Consider the following 23,004-nt stretch of genomic DNA (forward strand, 5'->3'; position numbering starts at 1 on the left):
CCCTGAGATTTCTCCTTCTCACCCTCTGCATCTCCTTGAGGTGTCTCCCCTTGGACAGCTGCACTGGAAGAGGAGGGCAAGGGAGCCAGGGCACAAAGCCAGGTGGAGAAGGATGTTGGAGTGGCTCCGAGGGGACAAGTAGAAGATATGCAGCACAACCAACCACACTGCATAACATACCAAGTATCTGTCTCCCACGACACAGGCAGGGTGCTAAGGCAAATGGGATCTGGCTTTGTACAGATTATCATTCAGTTCTTTGTGATTTAATTCAAATTGTGTGTGTTCAACTAAATTCCTCAACTCCTCTTAGTTTTTTCACCTCTGTAAAGTGTGGCTAGAAGACCTCCGGGCCCAGGTTGTTGTCAGGTTTGAGAGAGATTATGTAGATGAGGGTAGAGCAAAGTCTGTTGGTGCTGAAAACTTTAGGGCAATAGGAACTTTAGAACTTAGTTATCTATCATCCTTATTCTTGTCTGTCAACTGCTACATGTCCAATGCATGCTCTGTGCTTACAGAATTTACATTCTTGGCAGTTTTTGAACTAGTCAAGGAATGTACTGTATGGGGATATCAAACTCGTATACTCTACAAGCACTGACTGTAGTCTGATCTTAGTATGTCTTGCACATGTAATTTTACTATTTCTCAATTTATTTTGGTGCTGATGTGACTAATGAAATACAAATTTATTTAAGAGTTCTAAAGTCATGTTACCTTGTTTATTTATTTTTTTTATCATGGTGGTACATTTTCTCTGTCAAAGTGTTACTGAAAGCACACTATCTTCTTGTGGGGTCAGGTCAAGAAAATCGTGTGTGTGTGTGTGTGTGTGTGTGAGAGAGAGAGAGAGAGAGAGAGAGATTCTAAAAGGAATTTTTGTATTTAAAATGTTTACGGACCTCTAACCTATAATATTTCGGCTATCAGCTTGACTTAGATTCTTATGAGAAAATTTTGGGCCTTAAACACCTGTCTCTGAGGACAAGTCTTTCCCTGTACTGGGTAATAAACTTGAGGGCAATGCTGGTACCAGTTAGTTCGACAGCGCCTTTAAAATGGAGACTCTCCCCTTTCAAACTCTCAGCGCAGATAATAAATAGGAAAAAAAGTCTAACTTTAGGGTCATGCTCCAATATAAGAACTGGCATGAAATCTGGAAAATAAAATGTATTTAATCCTGAATGGAAATCATTCGTGTTCAGTAAAAACAACAGAGGCTATGTCAGCCCCTTGCTCTCTGTCAGCATCTCCAGTGCAACCCAGCCCTTCTTGCCATTTTAGTCCAAAGGCAGAATGTGGTGAAAAGAGAGTGGCCTGCAGCTCCAGACAACCCTGATTTCACATCCTGGATCTACAAGTATCAGGTGCGTGAATTCGGATAATTCACTTCTAACTGGGTCTAATGTAAAAATATCAAGATTACAAGGCTATTTTGAGTTTCAATGAGCTAGATTACATTGTGGGGGTGAAAAAGGTTAATTTCCCATGGGTGCTGTGGTTCTACAGAGTTCTCACCACTTTAGTACTTAGAATTTCAGGACTGGAGGGACTTCTGGTCAAGATGGTGGCACAGGCAGCTATGGCTCATCTCTCTGTACAACCATGTCAACAATTACAACTAAAATATAGAACAACCAACACTCAGAACCATGAGAAACCAAGTTGAATGGAAGTCGGACAACTATGGAATTAAAGAAACCACATCCATCCAGACTGGTAGGAGGGGTGCAGATGTGGAATAAGCTGGTCCCACATCACTGTATGGCAGATAAAAATTTGGGAGGGATATCTGAGGAAGGGAGAGTCCTACACCTATAACAGGTCTCCCAGCCCAGGGTTCCAGTGTCAGGAAGATAAGTCTCTACAACTTCTGGCTACAAAAACCAATGGGGATTGAGTTAGGAAGAAACTTCTGGAGTCCCAAGCAGTTTCTATTAAAGATCCCACACATGAACTCACCTACTCAGACTCACTCCCTCTGAGCTCCAGCTCCAGGGTAGCACCTTGAAACACACCAGTAGTATGCAGGGAGAAACTGAAGACAGGGCCAGCAGAGGTCACTGTCTGTTTGTTAAACCCTCCTCTCCACAGAGACAGTAGGCTGGTGCTATATCTGAGCCTCCATCAACCTGGCAAACATTGTTTGAACCCCACTTGGAGATTCCCAGAGACTCTGCCCCTCCCCAGGTATGGGCTCATACAAGCTACTTCTCCATAAGAATAGCTGGTATTGGCATATGCTTCACAACTTCCTAAATTCTATCAAAAAAGCAAAAGCCAGCCTCAGTGAGCCCCAGGCCAAGCACTAGCAGCAGTCAGATTAGAATCACAGCTTGGCTTTTACTGGGAATCTCCAAAGCCAACACAAGTAGCAACCATCTCAGATTGCTTTACAGATCAGGCAGGGTGACCTAGGTAAAACACAGGTGGGGGCTGACCTTGGCCTGCACCAGCTGGGAAACCCTAGGGCCAGCACACCCAGTGGACAGCTACAGACCACGCTGGAGTACCACCACCCTGTCTTTGCACAGCCAATCCTCCACAGAAGACAGAGGCTGGGGGTCTGTGGTCACAGCCAATCCTTGCAGCTGACTAGCTGAGTAAATCCCTCCCATTAACCTGCCAATAGCAACCAAGGCTCAACTACAAGAGGAGGATGTACTCAGCCCACACAATGGGCACACCTTGAGTACCCAGCTTGGGTGATAAGGGAGGCTGTGCCACTGGACCCTACAGGACACCCACTACAGTAGCCCACACTACCAAGACACAGAGTCAAAGCACCTCTACCTAATACATAGAGACAAACACAGGGAGGCTGCCAAAATGAGGAGACAAAGAAACATGGCCCAAATGAAAGAACAGATCAAAACTCCAGAAAAAGAGTAAAACAAAATGGAGATAAACAATCTATCAGATGCAGAGTTCAAAACACTGATTATAAGGATGCTCAAAGAACTTGCTGAGGACCTCAGCATCATAAAAAAGATCCAGTCAGAAATAAAGGATTCACTAATTGAAATAAAGAACTTACAGGAAAACAATAGTAGAGTGGATGAAGCCAAGCATTAAATCAATGATTTGGAACATAAGGAAGCAAAAACAACCAATCAGAACAAGAAAAAGGAATCAAAACACAAATGGGGATAATATATGCAGTCTCTGAGACAACTTCAAAAGGTCCAACATTCACATTATAGGGGTGCCAGAGGGAGAAGAGAAAGAGCAAGAAATTGGAAATCTATCTGAAAAAAATAATGAAAGAACACACCCCTAACTTGGTGAAGGAAATAGATATACAAGTCCATGGAGCACAGAGAGTCCCAAACAAGATGGATGAAAGGAGGCCCACTATAAGACTCATCATATTTAAAATGCCAAAGATTAAAGACAGAGAATCTTAAAAGCAGCAAGAGAAGAAAAGTTAGTTACCAGATGAGTGAGGAGGGGGGTGCAGAAGAATGGATGAAGGGGTGAGGGGATTAAGAAGTACAAATAGGTAGTTACGGAATGGCCATGGGGATGTAAAGTACAGCATAGGAAATAGAGTAGCCAAAGAACATGTACCCATAACCCACGGACATGAACAATGGTGTTGGGGTATTGCCTGATGGAGGGTAGGTGCTGGGTTGGGGGGGCCAAAGGGGGAAAATCAGGACAACTGTAATAGCATAATCAATAAAATATAATGTAAAAAAAAGAATTCTGGGACTGGAGGAATCACGATCATCCCTTATTTCCAAGATGGAAACATAAGGAGGTTATAGGGCATTCCGATGGTAATATAAGCAGTTAGTGGTAAAATTCAGCAGGGAGCTCAGTGTTTTCCCGAAAATGAAATTCGTCAGCAACCAAATGTAATGAGGAATCGACTCAATACATGTTTGAGAATCTACCTAATGGTATCCACTGAGCTGATCCACGGACTCAAAAGGCGGAGACGTCAACACAACCAAGAAGGTGACAATGTGTGAACACAAATTCAGGACAACCGCATCGCAAATTTAATAGTGATCCATCACAAAATACAAATATACTGAGCTATGTCCAGAGGTAGAATATAATGAAATAAATCTAGTTTATATTTAATAAAAAGAGGATACTTTTCCAGCTATTCCTGTCTGCCTCACTGTAAGGAGGAAGTACAACACTCTTAAAGACCTTGCAATTAAGTATATGAGGACGATCTGATGACCAGGGGATACAGCAATCAAATTGGTAAGGATTTCCCTAAGAACCAAGTGTAGAAGACCCCCTAATTGACGGAACAGCAGGCAAGGTAACCCTAGGAGTCAATAGGGACCCTGGCCTGACCTCTGAGGCTTTTCTTCAGCAAGTGCACGAACACTTTAAAGAGCTGGAAGCGGAGCGATTCCTCCCAGCTCCCACGCCCACCCCTCCTCCGAGCCTTGCCCAGCACCGCCCGCCGGGCCACGCCCACTTCCCTGCACGCTCGGGCGCTGGTTGGTCCTCGCAGGCCTGATGAAACTTCCCGCAGCATTACAGGAGCTAGGCGGCTATAAACTGAGGGGAAAGCGGCCGCGCCGCCCCGTGCGCCTCCCGACCGCAGCCTGCGTCTCTGCTCCGCCGCTAGCAGCTCACCTTCCCTGTTCTAGATCAGGTAAACCAGACTCCCGCGCCCAGCGCAGCGCCCCTCCCCGAGTGCCTGGGGCTGCCCCGGGAGCGGGTGAAGGATGCGCTGCAGCCTGGCCCCCGCAGGTGGGAGGGCAGGCAAAGATCCCGGATCCCAGCTCCCAGCTCCCAGCTCCCAGCTCCCAGCTCCCAGCTCCCAGCTCCCAGCTCCGGTGGATGCTGCGGCTCCTGTCGGGTAAAGAGGGCGGAGCCGATTGTTGTGCACGAGGGAGCAAGCGCGAGAGGAAAGACCAGTGTCGTGGTCCCCAGTGTGAGGCCAGCTGCTTCGGAGAGAAGGCGGAGGCGGCGGCCTAGGTTGCCCCCTGTGAATTTTATTATTTTTTCTTATACTGCATCGAAGCCTGGGGAAATTTTTGCAGTCTGGGGGGCCTTCCGGTGCACCGGCTGGAGAGAGCACGTGGCCTCGGTGCGGTTGGAACTTCGGGTTGAGGGGACTTGATAGCGCAATCCTGGCCCAGGAGGGAGGGTCTCCAGGGTTTTGGGTCTGGGCCTCGGGGTTTGTACTTACCCCACGTCCCCTCTTCCGGCTGCTCTCTTTTACCTGGCCACCTCCTTTCCCCGACTCAAGTGACTTGATGAGCAAACCTTGTCAAAAAGAGATCTGTTAAGGGTGACGGGCGGCGTGGGATAGAAAAAAACGTCAACAGAACTGGCATATCCGTTTCCAATGGTTGTGTATTCTATAGGACTGGCTTCACATTAATGTTACTATTTTGAATAAAGGCCCAGTTTTCTTCTCTTCCCACGGCATTATTTCTTTACTGTCTGTTGCCCTGGGTGCTTGACGAATCATTTAAAAGCACTGAGAACTCTTTTTTTCTTTGATCGCATTGCTGAAATATTGATTAAAAGCAGTTTAGTCTTGCACCTGACCAGGAGTAGGTTGCTGAGATCTTAATGTAAAAATGAAGTGATAAGAAGTTTAAGTAGTTGGTAATTACAGTAGATGGCACTGAACCAACACTGCAAATTCGGTAACGGCTGGCTTAATAGCCGCATGTAATTCTAGTGAGAACTTGAAATGCTAGCTAGTCCCAATTGAGGTGTGTTTTAAGTGTAAAATATACCGGATGTTGACGTTTTAATGGAGAAAAGCAATGTAAAATGTGTCCTTGAAAATTGTTTATACTGATTACATGTTGGAATGATACTATTTTCAGTAAATTGTGTTGAATGAAATATATTTAAAATTCACCTTTTCCTTTTTTTTTAATGGAGCTACTAGTATATTTAAAAGGACATGTGGCTCACATTTATGTTGGGCAGCACTGCTCTAGAAGTTTATGAGGAAATACAGAAAATTACTGGGAACAAGGAATAGCAATGGGAAAAAGCATTGCAGTAGGACCTTTGCCCTCTAATGAGACCAATTCCAATAAAAATAGGTGATGGTTTTTATTTGTTTTTTTCTGCTGGAGAAATAAGCGTGCTTCACACACTTGCTATCTCCCTTCCCCCTCCAAGTTAGTGGTTATAGTATTCAGCTTGGCAGACTTAATAGGATTCTCTAAGCAACAATGGGAGGACTTAGGTAAATAAATGATTCACTGATGACCTCGAGTGCTTTTTGAAGCACTTTCCCAGCCCACTTTTGAAAAAATTGAAGTTTCAGTTGTACAACATAATTTGATATCTGTATAGACTGCAAAGTGATCACCCCCCAAAAGTCTAGTTATTATCCTTGACCATACAGTTGACCCCCATCACACTTTTTACTCACCTTCTGACCCCTTTCTCCTCTGGTATCCACAAATCTGTTGTTCTCAGTATCTATGAGTTTGTTTTTGTTTTGTTTCACTTATATGTGAAATCATATAGTATTTATCTTCTAAATTCTTTCACTTAGTATTATACTGTCATGGCCCATCCATGTTATTGCAAATGGCAAGCTTTCATCCTTTTTTTGTGGCTGAGTAGTATATATATACCATATTCCATGGTATATATAGTATAGAATCAAAGGTAGATGACTTATCAATAGTAATCTCACATCACAGTGAATTTTTCCACTAAATCTCAAAGTAAATATCTCATGATTGGCTATTTGGCCCAGTGTATGGAAGGGACTGTATAAGACATGTGATACTTTTATTTTCAAGTTGCTTGAGTTAATACCATATTTCATGAATTTGGTCTAGTCTCATTAAAAGGCCAAACAAAGCTTTGGTTCATTTAGATACAAATGAAATACCCTCAGAAGATTACTCAAAATGATTGATCTAACCTAAGTATATATTTTTTCTTTATGATCTTTGTCCCAAATTATCTAGTTGTTTGCTGCAAATTTGCATTTTTAAAAATCACCAAAATCGTTTCCAAGTTAATATTTTGGTAAAATAACCTTTTTGAGCTGGAAGCATCCAAATTAAAACAGCCCTTTATTTCACAGTTGAACATTTGAAATTGGGAAGCAATTAACATTTGTAGGAATTATTTATTTGCTTCTCAGCACACAGGGATGAACCCAGCTGTTTTTCAGAGATGTTATCAATGTCCCTGTCTCCCCTCCTTTTCTTAATTATTGACTAAGGCATCAATTTGAGAACATTTTGTTTTTTAGAATGTTTTGATGGTGAACATTTTGCGTCTCTGTCAATGTAATTTTTTTTGTTTAAAAAAGCCAAGATACCTGTATCCGGTAATGTTGCTTTCTTTTTCTCTCTATAATTTGTTTTGTCACATTTAGAGGTTAGCTAGAAGTTGTAAAATGCTTATAAGAGCTGTATAGCTTAATATTATACTTTAGCAATATGTATCATTTTCCATTTTACCTCCCACAATCTGTGTGTAGTTCCTACAGGTAAAGAGAGTACTTCTAATTGTCGAGGAGACTATAGTCATCTAGAGAGTCTTGTGGATTTTTGAGGGCTTTTGAGATTCTGGGCTGAAGAGAGTGGGGCTGGGATCTCTGGGTAGACTGGAGCCAGCCTACGTGAGCATCTGTGTCTTGGGAGTAAACCTGGGATGTGGAACAGAATGTGGCCTGAACACCGCCAGCTCTAGCTGACCAAATCCTAAGGTGAGAGCAATGCAGGCTTTGGGTGCTAAGGTCCGATAGCTGGTTGGACGTGATGGTCACCCATCTTTTCTGAATGCTTGTAAGTAAATAAAATTATTCTCTGCCTCTGTGTGCCTGCCAACCTAATGGAAAATTGCTGTAGATAAGATAGTTTAAAATATATACATGTATATATACATTACATATATAATCTTCATTATATTTTTTCATTACCATTTAGTCCCCTTATGCCCCGTCCACCCAAGATAGTTTATATTTTGATCATTGAAGTGGTTTATGCAAGTTTTTGGAATCAGGATTTGATACGAACTTGGGTCCGATGCTGAGTATTTAACTGGTCTGCTTTTCCCTCCACAGCCCGTTGCTCTGCCGCACCATGTGTGGCATCTGGGCCCTCTTTGGCAGCGATGACTGCCTCTCTGTTCAGTGTCTGAGTGCCATGAAGATTGCACACAGGGGTCCTGATGCATTTCGCTTTGAGAATGTCAATGGGTATACCAACTGCTGCTTTGGATTTCACCGGTTGGCGGTGGTTGACCAGTTGTTTGGGATGCAACCAATTCGAGTGAAGAAATTTCCTTATTTGTGGCTATGTTACAATGGAGAAATCTACAACCACCAGAAGGTAAATGAAATGAAACCAGAATATATCATGATGTGGTTAATGCTCATAGCTTGTTGGTTATAACCATTTTATAAATTTTGTATAATGGCTTTTACTTTTCAAAGCATTCTCCATGTTTGTGATATTGTTTGTTCCGATTATGTAGATAGGAAGCTGATGCACAAAGAGGTAAAGAGACTGGGTCATGCACAGAAAAAGGCAAAATGGGGATTACAGTTCAAGTTCCTTAACTCTTAGAATCTTTTCCCCCCTATTATGAATTTCAGTATTAAATAGTGCTAGGCTCTGTATTAGGTGCTGGGGATACAGTAATAAATCTGAGAGGTAGGTGTGCTCTGTAATGGAGTTTATTCCATTAGGATGCAGATAAAAAAATCTTTGTACATATAACAAGCATTCTGAAAACATGAATATGGAGCTGATGGATACAGAAGACCCAGGTTTAGGAAGGATGGTCAGAGAAGGCACTTAAGAAATTGACACTTGGACTGAGAACCAGTGGACCTTTTCACTTGAAAAGGATCAGCCAGCAAGGCTGGGAAGAGCATTTCTTATAGAGGGAATAGCATATGTAGAAGCCCTGAGGCAGGAAGTAGCCCTGGGATTGTGCTAAGAAAACAAGATAGAGTTGGGAAGGTAGGCAGGACCAGATCAAGCAGGACTTGTTATAGTAAGGGAATTGGAATACTATTTTAAGAAGCATGGAGATTTGAGGATATTAAGGCAGAAATAGAATTTAATAGTTTGGAGGTGATCTTACTTATAGCTTTACTACAATGCTGCCCTTAAGATATTTATTGTTACTGCATGCTACCACTTAATCAGAGTGAAAGGACAAACGTGGCCAGATGCAATGGAGCAAGAAGTAGGACTTTTGGTGGCATTGAAATTGGAAGCTTTTGAATCTGGTGACAGTTTACTTGTGGGGTGAAAGTGGGTGAGGGGATGGAAATACTGACCTGGAGAAGCTAAATTTGCTAAGAACCTTTCAGTCCAGAGTTATTTGCCCACTGTTTCATGATAAATTTTTTAATCTAAAATTTGCAGGGGTTTTGTTTGTTTGTCACCCTCATTTCTAGCTTTTACTATTGAAAAGTTCAGACTTACAAAAGGAACAGAACAGTGAAAATTTGTATTGAATAATTGTTAATATTTTGCTATATCGGCTTTATCTCTCTGTCTCTCTGTATTTATACACATACAAACTTATTTTGGGTTGTATTTAGAGTATATTACAGATATTAACTTCTAAATATATCTCTTTAAGAATAAGGATATTTTTCAACCTAACACCAGTACTATTATTAAGCCTAAGAAATCCACAGTACCATCTAATATCTATCTTTAATTCCCCAAGTGTCCCAAGAATATATTTATAGCTGTTTTTCTGTTTTGTTTTGTTTTGGTTTATTTTGAGCCAGATTTCATTTAATGTTTATACCTTGGGCTGTGATGTCTCTGGGCATTTTTTAAGCTTCCTTAATATGTGCCTATCATTCATGGGTAGGGTTTTATATGTTCTCGCCACCCTTTGGACATTTTTATCTCGGAACAGTAGCTTTGGCCATTGTTTGTTGCCTGCTTATAGGAACACTCTCAATTATAGACTTTTCATTTGAAAAGTGTTTGTAGTTTTTCACTAAGTTACTTGCACATTTGTTAAGGGCCAACTGTACATCAAGTATCATTTTTCTAGGTGTTTGGAGGTAAAATGATGAACGGGGAAGGTAACAATGAAGCATCATGCTGGTAGGAGAGCAGGAAAGGAGCAATTAAAATGTCTTTCTCACTGAGCCAAATTAGTACCAAATGCATGAAAATGCCAGGTTGTATTATGGCAATATTAGCCTGACTTTCACGTTAAATGAGACAGGACGTTCCTTGTTTACTTGAACAGCATTGCTGCTTTTGTGCGTTTGTTAATAATTATAAAAAGTTAACTGTTTTGAAGATATTTCTATTGTAAATTAGCCAAAGATGTCTTTATTTTCAAAAGCAGAGAGGTTCCATTGCTTCTATAGTCATCTATGGCAATGCGGTTTGAATAGCTAGAAGTCTGTCGATAGAGTAGAGTGGACATTTTAGGCCCTTATAAAGTATTCTGCAACATAAGCTCCAAATCCCTCCTGTTTTTGATGAAAATGAAATTTGCTACTAAAATGCAGCCTGAGGTATATTGGGAGTGGAGGGACAATAAGTCAAGGCCAGGAGGAATCGGAGTAAAGGCTGGGGCATAGAGGAAACCCTCTCCCTGCAGGGGGCAGGGGGAGCTTGCAGCCAAGTCCAATGGCAGTTTGATTTCTGGATGGTGGCAAGATATAGGGGCTTTTGTCCTGGGACAATAAGAAGTGGTACATGTGAATCATTGACCCGTAAATTACCTGTGAGGGTTAGGCCCAAGAGGGACAATGACCTGGTGTCGAGGGTGGGGAGGAGGAACAATTGCGAACCTGTTGTTTGCTGAAATCATTGGCTGCCTTAGGTTCATTCGTCCTTCAGGTACTTAAGTCCAGAAAGGTCAGAAGACCACTACCCAAACCCCACCTGCCAGTGACAGAGAGCATCCCTGATTGTCTCTTGGAGTAGGGAGAGGAAGCCAGGAGGTAGCTTCGTAGACCCTGGAGGTGGCCAAAGCCCATTTTTGGACAGTTCTGTGAGTTCTGTGTGAGGTCTAGACACAAAAGTCTCACAACTTTATAAAGCAAGCAAGATTGCCAGCATGTTTTAGAGGCCAGATGCATGCAAACACATAGACTTACCTTTTGAAATATAAAAACATGTTTTAAATGTTTTAACTTAACCTAGAATTTGCACTTGGTTTTATATGAACCTTTTTCTTTCCGTTGTCAACCAGAAATCATGAGTAAAGTACAAAGAAAGAGAGCTTGCCAAGGGCTTTTCACCCTCACAGCTTGCTGGTGGTGGAGATCCCTGGAGCGTGGGGCATAACTGACACCTCTCACTCTGTGCCCGATGACAGTGACGGCCTCTTTGCTGTTTCTTTGGAGCATGCGCACTAATAAGCTCCTCCGGAGTTTTGTCCATCAGGGAGGAGCTGCAGTCCCACTGCGGCGGTGGGAGGAGTAGATGTTGTCCTCCCCTAGGGGCCAGCAGCTTTGTTTTGGACCCTGTGTTTCTATTGTGATGGAATCATTTATTTGTCAGGGAATAGTGACAAATGCTTTTGCTTTCTGTTTTCCTAGGTAGGTCTTTAAGGTTGAACTAGAAGAAACTCAGCCAATACTATATTCCCGAACCAAAATCTCATGGTAGCAGAAGATACATTTCTATTGTCATGGCAATTGGACAACGTATTTGCTTAGCCTGCATATATATGTGTGTGAATATATTTGTATTACCTACACAATATGTCTACAATATACATTTCCATCCCTCCATGTATTACTATTCTGGTACATTGCCTCTGCATTCTGTTTATCAGAATGCAACTAAAATTTTCACAGGTTTAGCATTTATAAAGAATGTGTAGGATTGTGAGTTCAAACAAGTTGTATGTTTTTAATGTCATGGTTCTTCTAAATCACTAACATGCATGAAATGATTAGTGAGCACAGAAATAATGAAAGAACTTGGAAAAACTTATTGGCAAATGCACAAGGAATCTAACATTTTTATTTTGCTCTTGCTTCCTTAAGCTGCAACGCCATTTTGAGTTTGAATATCAGACCAAAGTGGATGGTGAGATAATCCTTCATCTTTATGCCAAAGGAGGAATTGAGCAAACCGTTTGCATGTTGGATGGGGTATTTGCGTTTATTTTACTGGATACAGCCAATAAGAAAGTATTCCTGGGCAGAGATACCTATGGAGTCAGACCTCTGTTTAAAGCTATGACAGAAGATGGATTTTTGGCTGTGTGTTCAGAAGCTAAAGGTAATGATAGAATTTTTCTATAGATTTGCATTATTATCCTGGATTTTGTGTTTTTTTTTTCTAGGTCACATCTGCAAATCCCATAGGGAGCAATACAAAATATTGCAGTTGACTAAATCAGTCATGGATCCAGTGAGCTTTGTATTTTGTAAACCAAGGAGTTGGACTCTCTTTTTTAGTACTTAACTTCTGTAATCCTGGAAGTCTACATTTGTGTAGTAAAGTCATTTCATTTTTGTTGGGCCAATGTGCGTTGCATCTACTCAGACCCCATTTGTATTGGCTGGTTTACCTGTTGTAACACTAGGGCTGGCCCTGCAAGTATCCATCGCCCTGTGGCCCCAGGCCATAGCTGTAGCAAATGTTTATTTAGTATTTTGAAAACAGCTTTATTGATAATATAATTCACATAACATATAATTAACCCACTTAAAGTATACAATTCAGTGGCTTTTAGTATACTCACAGATCTCTGCAACCAAAATTCCTGTCAATTTTAGAAATTTTTTAATGAACTCGAAACCTTGTACCTTTAGCTATTACTCCCTGTCCTCTATATGTGTCAACCATTGAAACTCGCTGGATTTTTCTGTTCAGGACATTTCATAAGAATGGGAGCATGTCATATGTGGGCTTCTGTGACTGGCTTCTTTCACTTTCATAATGTTTTCAAGATTTGTCTCGTAGCCTGTGTAGGTACTCACTTTTTTTTTTTTTTACTTTTTATGGGCAAATGATATTCCATTACATGGATATATACCACATTTGTTTATTCATTTGCCAGTGGGTGGATATTTGGGTTGTTTCTCCCTTTCGCTATTGTGAGTAGTGCTGCTGTAAACATTTATGTGCAGGTGTGTGGATGTGTGTTTTCATTTCTCGTGGGCGTATGCCTGGGGAGGCCTTGCTGGGTCAAGTGGTGGCTCTGTGTTTAATTGTTTGAGGAACCGCCAGGCCGTTTTCCGAAGCGGCTGCACCATTTTACATTGCCACCAGCAGTGTACGAGGGTTTAGGTTTCTCCTCGTCCTCACAGACACTTTCTTCCTGACTTTTTTGATTCTAGCCATCCTGGTACATGTGAAGTACTAGTTTGTTGTGATTTTGATTTGATTTGCTCCGTTGATGCTGATGTTGAGCATCTTTTCTTGTTTGTGTGCCATTTGTATTCTTCCTTGGGAAAAAAGTCTATTTAGTTCCTTTGTCCTTTTTTTTTCCTGCTGAGAAACATTTAATTTTTTTAATGTTTTTAAAACTTAACAGACTATTTTTTAGAACAATTTGAGGTTTTAGAAAAATTGAACAGAAAGTACAGAGTTCCCGTACAGGGTGGGACAACAGTAGGTTTACAATTATGAGTACACAAAACACAGAGTGTATTCTTGTATTATTATTTGTTAGTTATTGTATTATTTGCCATATGAACAACTGTAAACCTACTTTTGCCCCCTGTGTATTCCTTCCATTATGATCAGCAAGGTTGCAGAGTATATATATGGTCAATATGTAAAAATCACTTGTATTTGATACACTTGCAGGGAACACTATATATACACTTGTAATGAACGATCTAAAAATGAAATTAAGAAAACAGTTTTCTTAAGGAAATTTTATGTATAATAGCATCAAACAGAATAAAACATTTAGTATTAAGTTTAACAAAAGAAATGTAAAACTGGTACTCTGAAAACTATAAAACACTGTGGAAATACATGAAAGGTTTAAATAAGGGAAATCATCCCCCGATCATGAATCAAAAGCTTAATGTTGGTAGAATGACTGTATTTCCCGAAGTGACCTTCACGTTAATGTGATTCCTATCAGAATCCAAAATGACGTCTCTGTAGAAATTGACAGACTGACTCAGATCGATCCATGTGGAAGTCCAGGGACCCAGGATAGCCAGGAGAGTCTCGGAAAGGAACAAAGCGGGAGGACTCACACTTCCTGATTTCAGGTCTCACTATAATATAAGGGTAAGCAGGACAGTGTGGTACTGACATAAGGACAGACGTAGGAACCAGTAGAACAGAACTGAGAGTTCAGGAAGTGAATCCACACATCTATAGTCATCTGGTTTTCAACAGGGGATCCAAGGCCACTCAGTGGGGAGGGAATAATCTGTTCTACAGCTGGAACAACTGGACATACACATGCAAATAAGTGAAGTTGGACCTTTACCCCACACTGTATACAAAAATTAAAATGGATCAAAGTTCCAAATGTAAGAGCCGAAAGTACAAAATTCTTAGAAGAAAACAAAGAGGTGAATCTTCATGACATTGTGTCTCACAAAGATTTTTTAGATATGACACCAAAAACATAAGCAACAAAAGGATAGATAAATTGGAGTTCATCAAAATGAAACACTTTTTATGAAAGAGAATACCATCCAGAAAATGAAAACACAACCCACAGAATGAAAGAAAATACTTGCAAATCATAGTTAGCATATTTTGACAGTAAACTTGAGGAAGACATTCATATCTTTTATCTCTTACCTAGACAGCAGTGATGTTCTAAACTCTGGTCTGCCTGCCTGCCTTTTTCTTTATTCCTTAAGTCCTTTCTCAGCTTCCAGACTTACTATTGGCTGAAACAAGGATAATGAGATCAATTAAAGGGTCCTCAGGACCCCAGTCACAGTGTGGATACTAATAGATGTCTGAACTCGTCTGTTTTCAGGCGTTCCAAATGGCACAGAGCAAGTATATTTATTAAGGCCTATTAGGGAAGCCCAATAAAGAGAACACCAGAGAAAAAGACCCGCTCTGTCTCCTTTGGGCCCTATTAACTAGATATGTAATTATAGCCTTGCCTTCGATTTACGCTTAGAAATTTCTTGCCTTATTTTTCACATCCTTCATAACACTGCCCTTTCCCAGACAGAAGGACCTCAGCCAGAGAAGTGCAAGAGTTTTCATTTCTCACTGCTTTTAGAATAACTTACCCAAAACTCACCCGGTCTTGGTACTACTCCCTGCTGAAAACCTTTTAACTGCCCTTCCTCCTCTGCCCGCATTGTGTGGCCCTATTAAGGTATGCTAGCCGATGGTGGGATCTGAGGCTTATCTAGTCTTCTAATTGAGTGGCATGCAGTAGATTACTGGGTTAACAAACTCAAATGTTAAATCATAGTGAGTGTTGTGTGTAGAGAGGCTGTACCCGTTTACAATGAAACATTGATTTTGTATCTGAGATTCTGGTGCTGTCAGGTTGGCTCCTCCCTGGGAGAACTTGCTGACGAAATTCGTTACACTATGGGCATAATAGCTAGTTAGGGAATAAATGCCTGACTTCTCAACACCTGACTCCAGAGTACTTAATAGCAGATCATTTTTCTTGTTAAAGGGCAGGGAACCAGGGCTGTTTGCTTAAAATACCATACTGAGGACAAAGAAATGGCTGCCAGAGATTATAAAATTAACATTTCAGGTCCCGCCTCTTTGCTTAATAAATGTATCTCATTTTTTCTTTTTGTATTTGCTTGCTTTATTATAGAAAATAGATTTTCCTGATCAGAAATTCTAGCGAGGCAGAAGAAATATGGGACATTGGAGATTTTCCTGTTGCTTCAGATCGTCACAAATCGGTGCAGTTTCGCTGTGCACCTGTGTACCACTCTTCTCTCCCTAGTAACTAGATGGTAGGGTTTGTGTGGTTAAATTCATTTTTCTATTTTGATTCTATAATGGACATGCATTTGTATGAGAAATGGAAAATAAATAGGAATTTCAAGGATATTAACTAAGTATGGAAGTTCCTGTGAAGTGTTCTCCTAATTTGAATGAATTCGTCTTTTTGAATTTGCAGGTCTTGTTAACTTGAAGCACTCCACAGCTCCTTTTTTAAAAGTGGAGCCGTTTCTCCCGGGACACTACGAAGTACTGGATTTAAAGCCAAATGGCAAGGTCGCGTCAGTGGAAATGGTTAAGTACCATCACTGCAGAGACGAGCCCCTGCACGCCGTCCACGACGGTGTGGAGAAGCTGTTCCCAGGTGAGAAAGCAAGTGCCTGCCCAGCCACCCCCAGCCTCTCCCTCCCAAAGGCAGATTGTAGTCTTGCATCATTGGACTAACATCAGTTTGAAGATCTAGTTCCTATTTCCTTTGGAGGTGGCATATTGGGATCTGGCAAATGCCACTGTTGAGCAAATACCATCATGGTGGATGTCAATGATTGTTCCCTTGTTTCAAGGAGTAACTCAGCTGAGCTTTTCCAGAGCCATTTCCCTTACTTTGTGTGTTAACAGGTTTTGAGATAGAAACTGTGAAGAGCAACCTCCGGATACTTTTTAACAACGCCATTAAGAAACGTTTGATGACAGACCGGAGGATTGGCTGTCTTTTATCAGGTGAGGACTGTTAATATTTAACCTAATAAAATTAACCTAGTTGTATTTCATGTATATTTGTTTAAGCTTAATGACTTGTAGCTCTCCCTGTGATGTTATCTATAAAATATTTACTTTATACTTAATCTTTTCTGCATGATAGGATGAAGGTTTTGGTAAGCTGCGTTTAATATTTGTGGTAATTTAACAACTTAAAGTTACACTATAATTACATTATTGTTATGAGTGAGTAAACATTCTTTAGAGTTGTATGTAGTGATTTTTAACCAATTCAAATGCTGATGCCATTATCACAGGTTATATGTTAGATTTTTCTCTTATTAAAGTTGTTTTTTAGTTTATAAAACTTGGGGGTTTTAAATGATAAAACTCCAGGCTTGATACTTAGTAAGAATGTAAGCCATCTGTGCCAACCTGTGCAAGGCACGTGACCAGCACACTTGCTGTCTTGCTTGTAGGGGGCTTGGATTCCAGTTTGGTTGCTGCCACCCTGGCAAAGCAGCTAAAAGAGGCTCAAGTCCAGTACCCTTTCCAGACATTTGCGATTGGCATGGAAGACAGTCCTGATTTAGTAGCTGCCAGAAAGGTAAGACTCTGTCTCTGCCTGTTGTTAGAATGAAAATTAAGTCAGCGGATGATGATTCTGTACTTCCGCTGCTGCATCGATTCCAGTACTTGCTGTAAGTTAAGTATATTAAAATGTAGTGTAATGAAATGCCTGTTTAACATTAGCTATGTTCTATACCACATCCTGGGTACTTTTATCCACCATGGTCAGTGCAGTTCTCACAAAAACCCTAAGGTAATGATTCTCCTCTTGAAAGTGAGGTCCTGGTAACGGGATGGCAGGCTTTGGAGCCAGGCCGCTGGTCTTACATCCTGCCTCCACTGTGCAGTTCCTCACTTAGGCGACAGGAGTAATAATGTCTACTACAGGCTAGTTTTGAGGTGGAAAAATCTATGATTCATATACAGTGCATAAGATAGAGTCCAGCATGTAGTAAGTACTTGGAGAAACTTACATAGAATGATTGAAAAACAGCTGGAGAGCAGTCCCAAAGCAAGCTGATTAATGCTGAAAGAATCTAAAATGGCCTAAGAAAATAGAATAAGGGGAGGGGCCATTTCATTGAGGCATGACATCCTGGGTATAAAGTCAGGCACTGCAGGAAGGCTGAAAGACGGCCAGCATTAGAGCAGGATCACGCTGGAGTAGAGAGAGATGAGGCGGGTTAGGTGAAATAGGTGTGTGTTTGGGGGGTTACTAATTGGAAGCCCCCTGACTGTTAGGTTGAAGTCTTGGAGTGGCAGAGGCTGGTGGGAGATCTGCCTCTTGGTGGTTGAGTGGAGGGGAGGGGCCAGGTGGGGACAAATGAACTTGACCGGGTAGGGCTGCTGTGTGGTGGCCTGGAGAATCATTCCCTGTACTGTGGTGGCTTACAGAGCGATTCCCCTTGCTTTGCCTTGTTTTCTGCTATTGTTAGTTCATAACGCATTGTGAACTGCTGGCATGTTTCACTTTCAAGGGCAGTTCTGTTTCTTGAATAACAAGGTATTTCTTTAATCAGGTGGCAAATCACATTGGGAGTGAGCACCATGAAGTCCTCTTTAACTCCGAGGAAGGGATCCAGGCCCTGGACGAGGTCATATTCTCTCTGGAAACTTACGACATCACGACAGTTCGTGCTTCAGTGGGTGAGGAATTCTTTGATACCAAAAAGACTTGTAATTCTGAAAAAGTATAAAGTTTGAAAAATACTATTTCAAGCAACAGTTTAAAAAAACAATACTCAAGAATCACACAAATAAAATTCCTATGTCATCAGCTGTCTAAGACAAAACCATTTAAGAATTCCTCGAATCTCTTGGAGTGAGAGGAACAGTAAATACAGAAACTTCCACATTTAGAGTGTCACTATTTCTATGTCTCCAAAGAGTAGATACATATTTTCTGCAGTCTCTTCCCTCAGTTTCTCTGGATAAAGTTTCTTGAGCTGTACAGAGAGATAGATCTGTGTTGTAACTGACCTTCTGTAAGGAATCCTCACTTTGGATATGCCTCGGTAGAGATTTCATCACACAGCTTATCAGCCAGTAACAGTTACTGCCCAGCACGCAGTACTAGTTTTACCGTGTGGCCACCTACCGAGATCAGAAGTGGACTTCAAATCAGACTGATCCATTTGTCGAGCCTCTGGTGTGCTACCAGCCTCGATATGCTTCTCTTTAAAGAGACTCGGAATCCGATAGGGTGACCTCGCCCACAAGGGAGCAAAAATACATGAACAGATATTCATATTTTATTGGGAATGAGCAATTAGGAAAAATGTCTAAAAAGTCTCCCTAGGGAGGTGATAATGAAAATGGTTAACAACAAATACTGGGTTACAGGGATGTGGAGCAGGAAACAATGGGAATCTTTTAATAACTTATATAGTACCCTTAACTATATGTTAGTTTGGTGGGTGGGTAGTATTGGAACAAAACTGAAACTAAACTACCAAAACCTCAACTCTTACTGTTTTTGTTTACTTCATTTAAAAGACATGCTTTTGCAATGAAGTAGCCCAAAGCAAGTCCACAATTTTATATATAGGTTTTAAATTTTAATGCTTTTAGACCAAGCATGTCCAACTAAAATTTTTGCTAAACTGAACAAGGATACAAATATCCAAAAAAATTTTATACCTTTCATGTTAGTATCTCTATGCAGAAATAATAAGAGTCTAATCCAAGAGCAGAGCTTGCAGTTGTTTCCAAAAGCCAAATAAATGACATTTTTGGTGAAGCGTTATATTGACATTAATAATCATTTCTGTCTCTCTTTTTTTAAGGTATGTACTTAATTTCCAAGTACATTCGGAAGAACACAGATAGTGTGGTGATCTTCTCTGGAGAAGGTTCAGATGAACTTACTCAGGGTTACATATATTTTCACAAGGTAAGCTTTTGGAAATGGAAGGATACTGGTGTTAAATTAAGAAAAGTATGAATTATTTGACTATTTTCCATCATCTGTCTTTTCAGTTTAGCAGTAACACTTTTGAGTAGCTTGTGAGGTATATGAGGAAATCTTACTGTGTCTGCTTTGTGGGGAGAAAGAAGTCTTAATCATGTCAAATAGTCTCTATTCTTTGAAACTAGTCACGCATGAGAAGCACGTTTCTGATATTCCTTAACCCCTGTGGTGTTACGGCCGTTGCGCGGTGGCCCGCGCTGTCTGTTCTTTGCTGCGAGGGAGGCTCTGCTTTAGACAGCCTCCGCTCCCTTTCCCAGACTCTGCGTAGTTTTTCGTCTTACCCGTCTTTAGAGTTGGAGAATGTGTAAGAGGAGGAAATAAAAACTGTTTTATCTGCCCAAAGCAAATCTGTCTGTGTATGGATACTTGTAACTTTCAGCTCTTTGCTTGTAAAATAGGCTCCTTCCCCTGAAGAAGCCGAGGAGGAGAGTGAGAGGCTCCTGAAGGAACTCTATTTGTTTGATGTTCTCCGTGCAGATCGAACTACCGCTGCCCATGGGTAACTCAGGACAATGAAGCTTGTCTCTTAGTCCTGAAGGAATGAGGCTAAATTCAGAGTGTTGTGGGAATAGTGAGAGAACTTTTATAGGTCATTGTAGATGGAGTTTCCATCTTTAAAGTATAGCGACATTCTGCTCATATCTGAACAACCGAGAGGAGAGGCAGTTGCAGCTCTTTTTAAGTCTTTAAGGGCAGGGAAGATCGTGCACATCGTTGAAATGAGTGTTGAGCACCTGCCAAGCCTATTTGATGCTCTGGTGGCCTTGCTTGGGGATGGGGCAAGGAAGATGCAAGACGCTTGATTAGATCATAAACCTGTAATCTAATCAAGGTTTCTTTAGTATCATTTCTGGTTGGTTCAGGTGTTCACTTTTTTAGCTGGATATGTTGGAGAACTGAGAGTCTTGCTGTACATAATAAATAACCAACATTTAATGTTTTTGTTGCTTCTACCAATCACACTTAGATGAAAGAATAATAAAGTATGGGGTTGGGAATGAACTGAATCTGGTTATGATCCTGTGCGCTTGTCCTAGTGAGAGTCACCGGGATTCAGGGAGCAGGTGATGTGGCCTTTGAGAAAACACCGTGGACACTGGTTTATACTGAATCTTGTATGTAACTTATTAATCAGTTGAGTAAAAATTCTTTGAGTCAGAAAGGTCAAGGCCAAGGACATTCTTAATGATCAGGTCATTCAGTATTCTTTTACTGCTTTTTGAGATAGATATTTCCTTGTTCACAGAAGGGAAAGTAAAAGTGATTATTCTCATATGGTTTGTTTCACTCCCTAGATGGGGTAAGACATATAATGAATGAAGGTTTTTGTGTTCATGCACTCTTATAGGGTAGTCAGGAGAATTGTAAAAATGACAATATCACCTGAACATGACTTAGAGGCTGGTTGAACTGCTAGGAAACTCTAAATCAGAATCTAAACTGACAGGCACTAAATACTCATTTTGATTTAGTTTTCTTCTCTTCCCCTTTAAGCCTTGAACTGAGAGTCCCATTCCTGGATCATCGATTTTGCTCCTATTACCTGTCTCTGCCAGCAGACATGAGAATTCCTAAGGTGGGTGAATCAACTGAGGATATTGGGTTGGCCAAAAAGTTCATTTGTTTTTTTCCCTAACATGGCTCTCGTAGCGTTTAGTTGTCTTTAACGTCATTCAAAACAATTTTCTTAGATTGTATTGTGACAGCTGTCATAACAAGGTGTATTAAAAAAAAAGCATCAAAATTGGTGAATTTTTGCATAGCCATTTTAATATTGAAGATGCAAGATAATGCAAAACATTTTCACATATTATGCTTTATTCCAAGAAAGGTAAAAATGCAACTGAAATTTTAAAAAAAAAGATTAGTGCCGCGTATGGAGAAGGTGCTGTGGTTGATCAAACATGTCAAAAGTGGTTCACAAAGTTTCATGCTAGAGATTTCTTGCTGGACTATGCTCCACAGTCAGGCAGACCAGTTGAAGTTGGTAGTAATAAAATCGAGACATTAATTGAACAATCAACATTATACCATACTCAAAATATCCAAATCAATCAAGTTATTGGTGAAAATGAAAAATGTGTTTTTTTATGAAAAACACTAAATGGACTTTTTGGCCAACCCAATAAAAACTATCCATTGGTATTGCTTGTATTTGGAGCTTTTACTGATGCTCCTTTTGTTGCCATGTCAGAATGGGGTAGAAAAACACCTGCTGAGAGAGACATTTGAGGACTCCAACCTGATACCTAAGGAGATTCTCTGGCGACCAAAAGAAGCCTTCAGTGATGGCATAACCTCAGTGAAGAATTCCTGGTTTAGGATTTTACAGGACTATATTGATCATCAGGTATGATGTTTTTAAAAATACTTTCTGGACTGGGACAGTTTGTTTATTAGTCAAGTTTATTTTGTATTTAGTTTAAGTGTTTTGTGTCTGTAGGAGAGATTGCCTCTTTTGTAAGAATTAAGTAGCATGCAGTATTATAAAATAGCATCTCGTGTTAAAAGAGAGAGACAGTTAACCAATCAACACTGACCCTCATTTAACACATTTTTGGGCACCTGCTGGGTACCAGACATTATTAGGAAGAAGTGAATGAAACACTCAGAGCCACCACAGGTTAGAAATATGCATCCGAATGTTCTTCCGAAGTTTCACAGCTCCATGTTTTATGGTATTTAACATTTTCTAAGTGATGAGTGAATCAGAGGTGCCTGGCACTATTTACAGTCAAGCCTTTTCATATGCTTTTTTTTTTCTTTTGGTTTTATGAACCAGATTAAATACAGGGATTTCCGTGCTGTTAAAAAAAAAAAAACCAACATTTTGCTTTAATGCTCTTATTCTTACAGGTTGATGATGCAATGATGGCAGCTGCAGCCCAGAGGTTTCCCTTCAATACTCCGAAAACTAAAGAAGCCTATTACTACCGTCAGATCTTTGAACGCCACTACCCAGGCCGGGCTGACTGGCTGACCCATTACTGGATGCCCAGGTGGATTAATGCCAGCGACCCTTCTGCACGCACTCTGACCCATTACAAGTCAGCTGCCAAAGCCTAGGCATGTTCTGAGCTATAGAGTGAAAGTAAATATTTCCTCTTACAGTGAAGGGCAGAGGACTTGGGGGCTCGAAGGGTGGCAAAGAGCATCCTCCACCCAGGGGGCGAAAAAAATAAAAGTCTTCAATCTAAAACATTGCTATAGTCACTTGTATTCATACTGTGCTTTCAGTAGAGGGACTAGAAACGGGGCAGCTTTTGCCATGTGGCCGTAAGGTAGAGAGTGAGCAGGGTGGGTGGCGGGGGACAGTCTAACCTTTGCTGCAAGGACTCACAGGCACTCTCCTGGCAGGGTTGCTCTGTCGCTTGCCACATGGCCTCCTTCCAGGCCCCTCCTCATCAGACTGTGGTCTCTGACTTCCCTCCCAGTGCT

The 23,004-nt window shown here is 40.9% G+C and overlaps 1 protein-coding gene across 2 annotated transcripts; it reads left to right on the plus strand.

Annotated features, from left to right (window-relative positions):
• The first annotated feature begins 4,489 nt into the window (after positions 1-4,489).
• ASNS (asparagine synthetase (glutamine-hydrolyzing)) lies at positions 4,490-22,765 on the plus strand. Of its 2 annotated transcripts, none has more exons than XM_045827760.1 (12): positions 4,490-4,624; positions 8,033-8,300; positions 11,957-12,194; positions 16,006-16,191; positions 16,446-16,547; positions 17,006-17,133; positions 18,116-18,242; positions 19,382-19,488; positions 19,965-20,065; positions 21,061-21,142; positions 21,761-21,916; positions 22,423-22,765. In XM_045827760.1, the coding sequence occupies exons 2-12, from the start codon at positions 8,052-8,054 to the stop codon at positions 22,630-22,632; spliced, it is 1,686 nt and encodes a 561-aa protein (XP_045683716.1). In that variant the 5' UTR covers positions 4,490-4,624; positions 8,033-8,051; the 3' UTR covers positions 22,633-22,765. The 2 variants fall into 2 exon arrangements, with proteins under 2 accessions (XP_045683716.1, XP_045683715.1); XM_045827759.1 differs by lacking the exon at positions 4,490-4,624 and adding an exon at positions 4,941-5,062.
• Positions 22,766-23,004: the final 239 nt, after the last annotated feature.

This window comes from Phyllostomus hastatus, unplaced genomic scaffold, assembly GCF_019186645.2.
Source record: "Phyllostomus hastatus isolate PE091 unplaced genomic scaffold, TTU_PhHast_1.1 phas_scaffold_78, whole genome shotgun sequence".
Classification (NCBI taxonomy): Eukaryota; Metazoa; Chordata; class Mammalia; order Chiroptera; family Phyllostomidae; genus Phyllostomus; species Phyllostomus hastatus.

Excerpts from the sequence above, each read along its gene's own strand:
- ASNS (XM_045827760.1), top strand. The coding sequence starts at position 8,052 with ATGTGTGGCATCTGGGCCCTCTTTGGCAGCGATGACTGCCTCTCTGTT. Across the intron at positions 16,192-16,445 it reads TGTGGAGAAGCTGTTCCCAG|GTTTTGAGATAGAAACTGTG; the intron begins GTGAGAAAGCAA and ends GTGTGTTAACAG. Across the intron at positions 20,066-21,060 it reads CGAACTACCGCTGCCCATGG|CCTTGAACTGAGAGTCCCAT; the intron begins GTAACTCAGGAC and ends TTCCCCTTTAAG.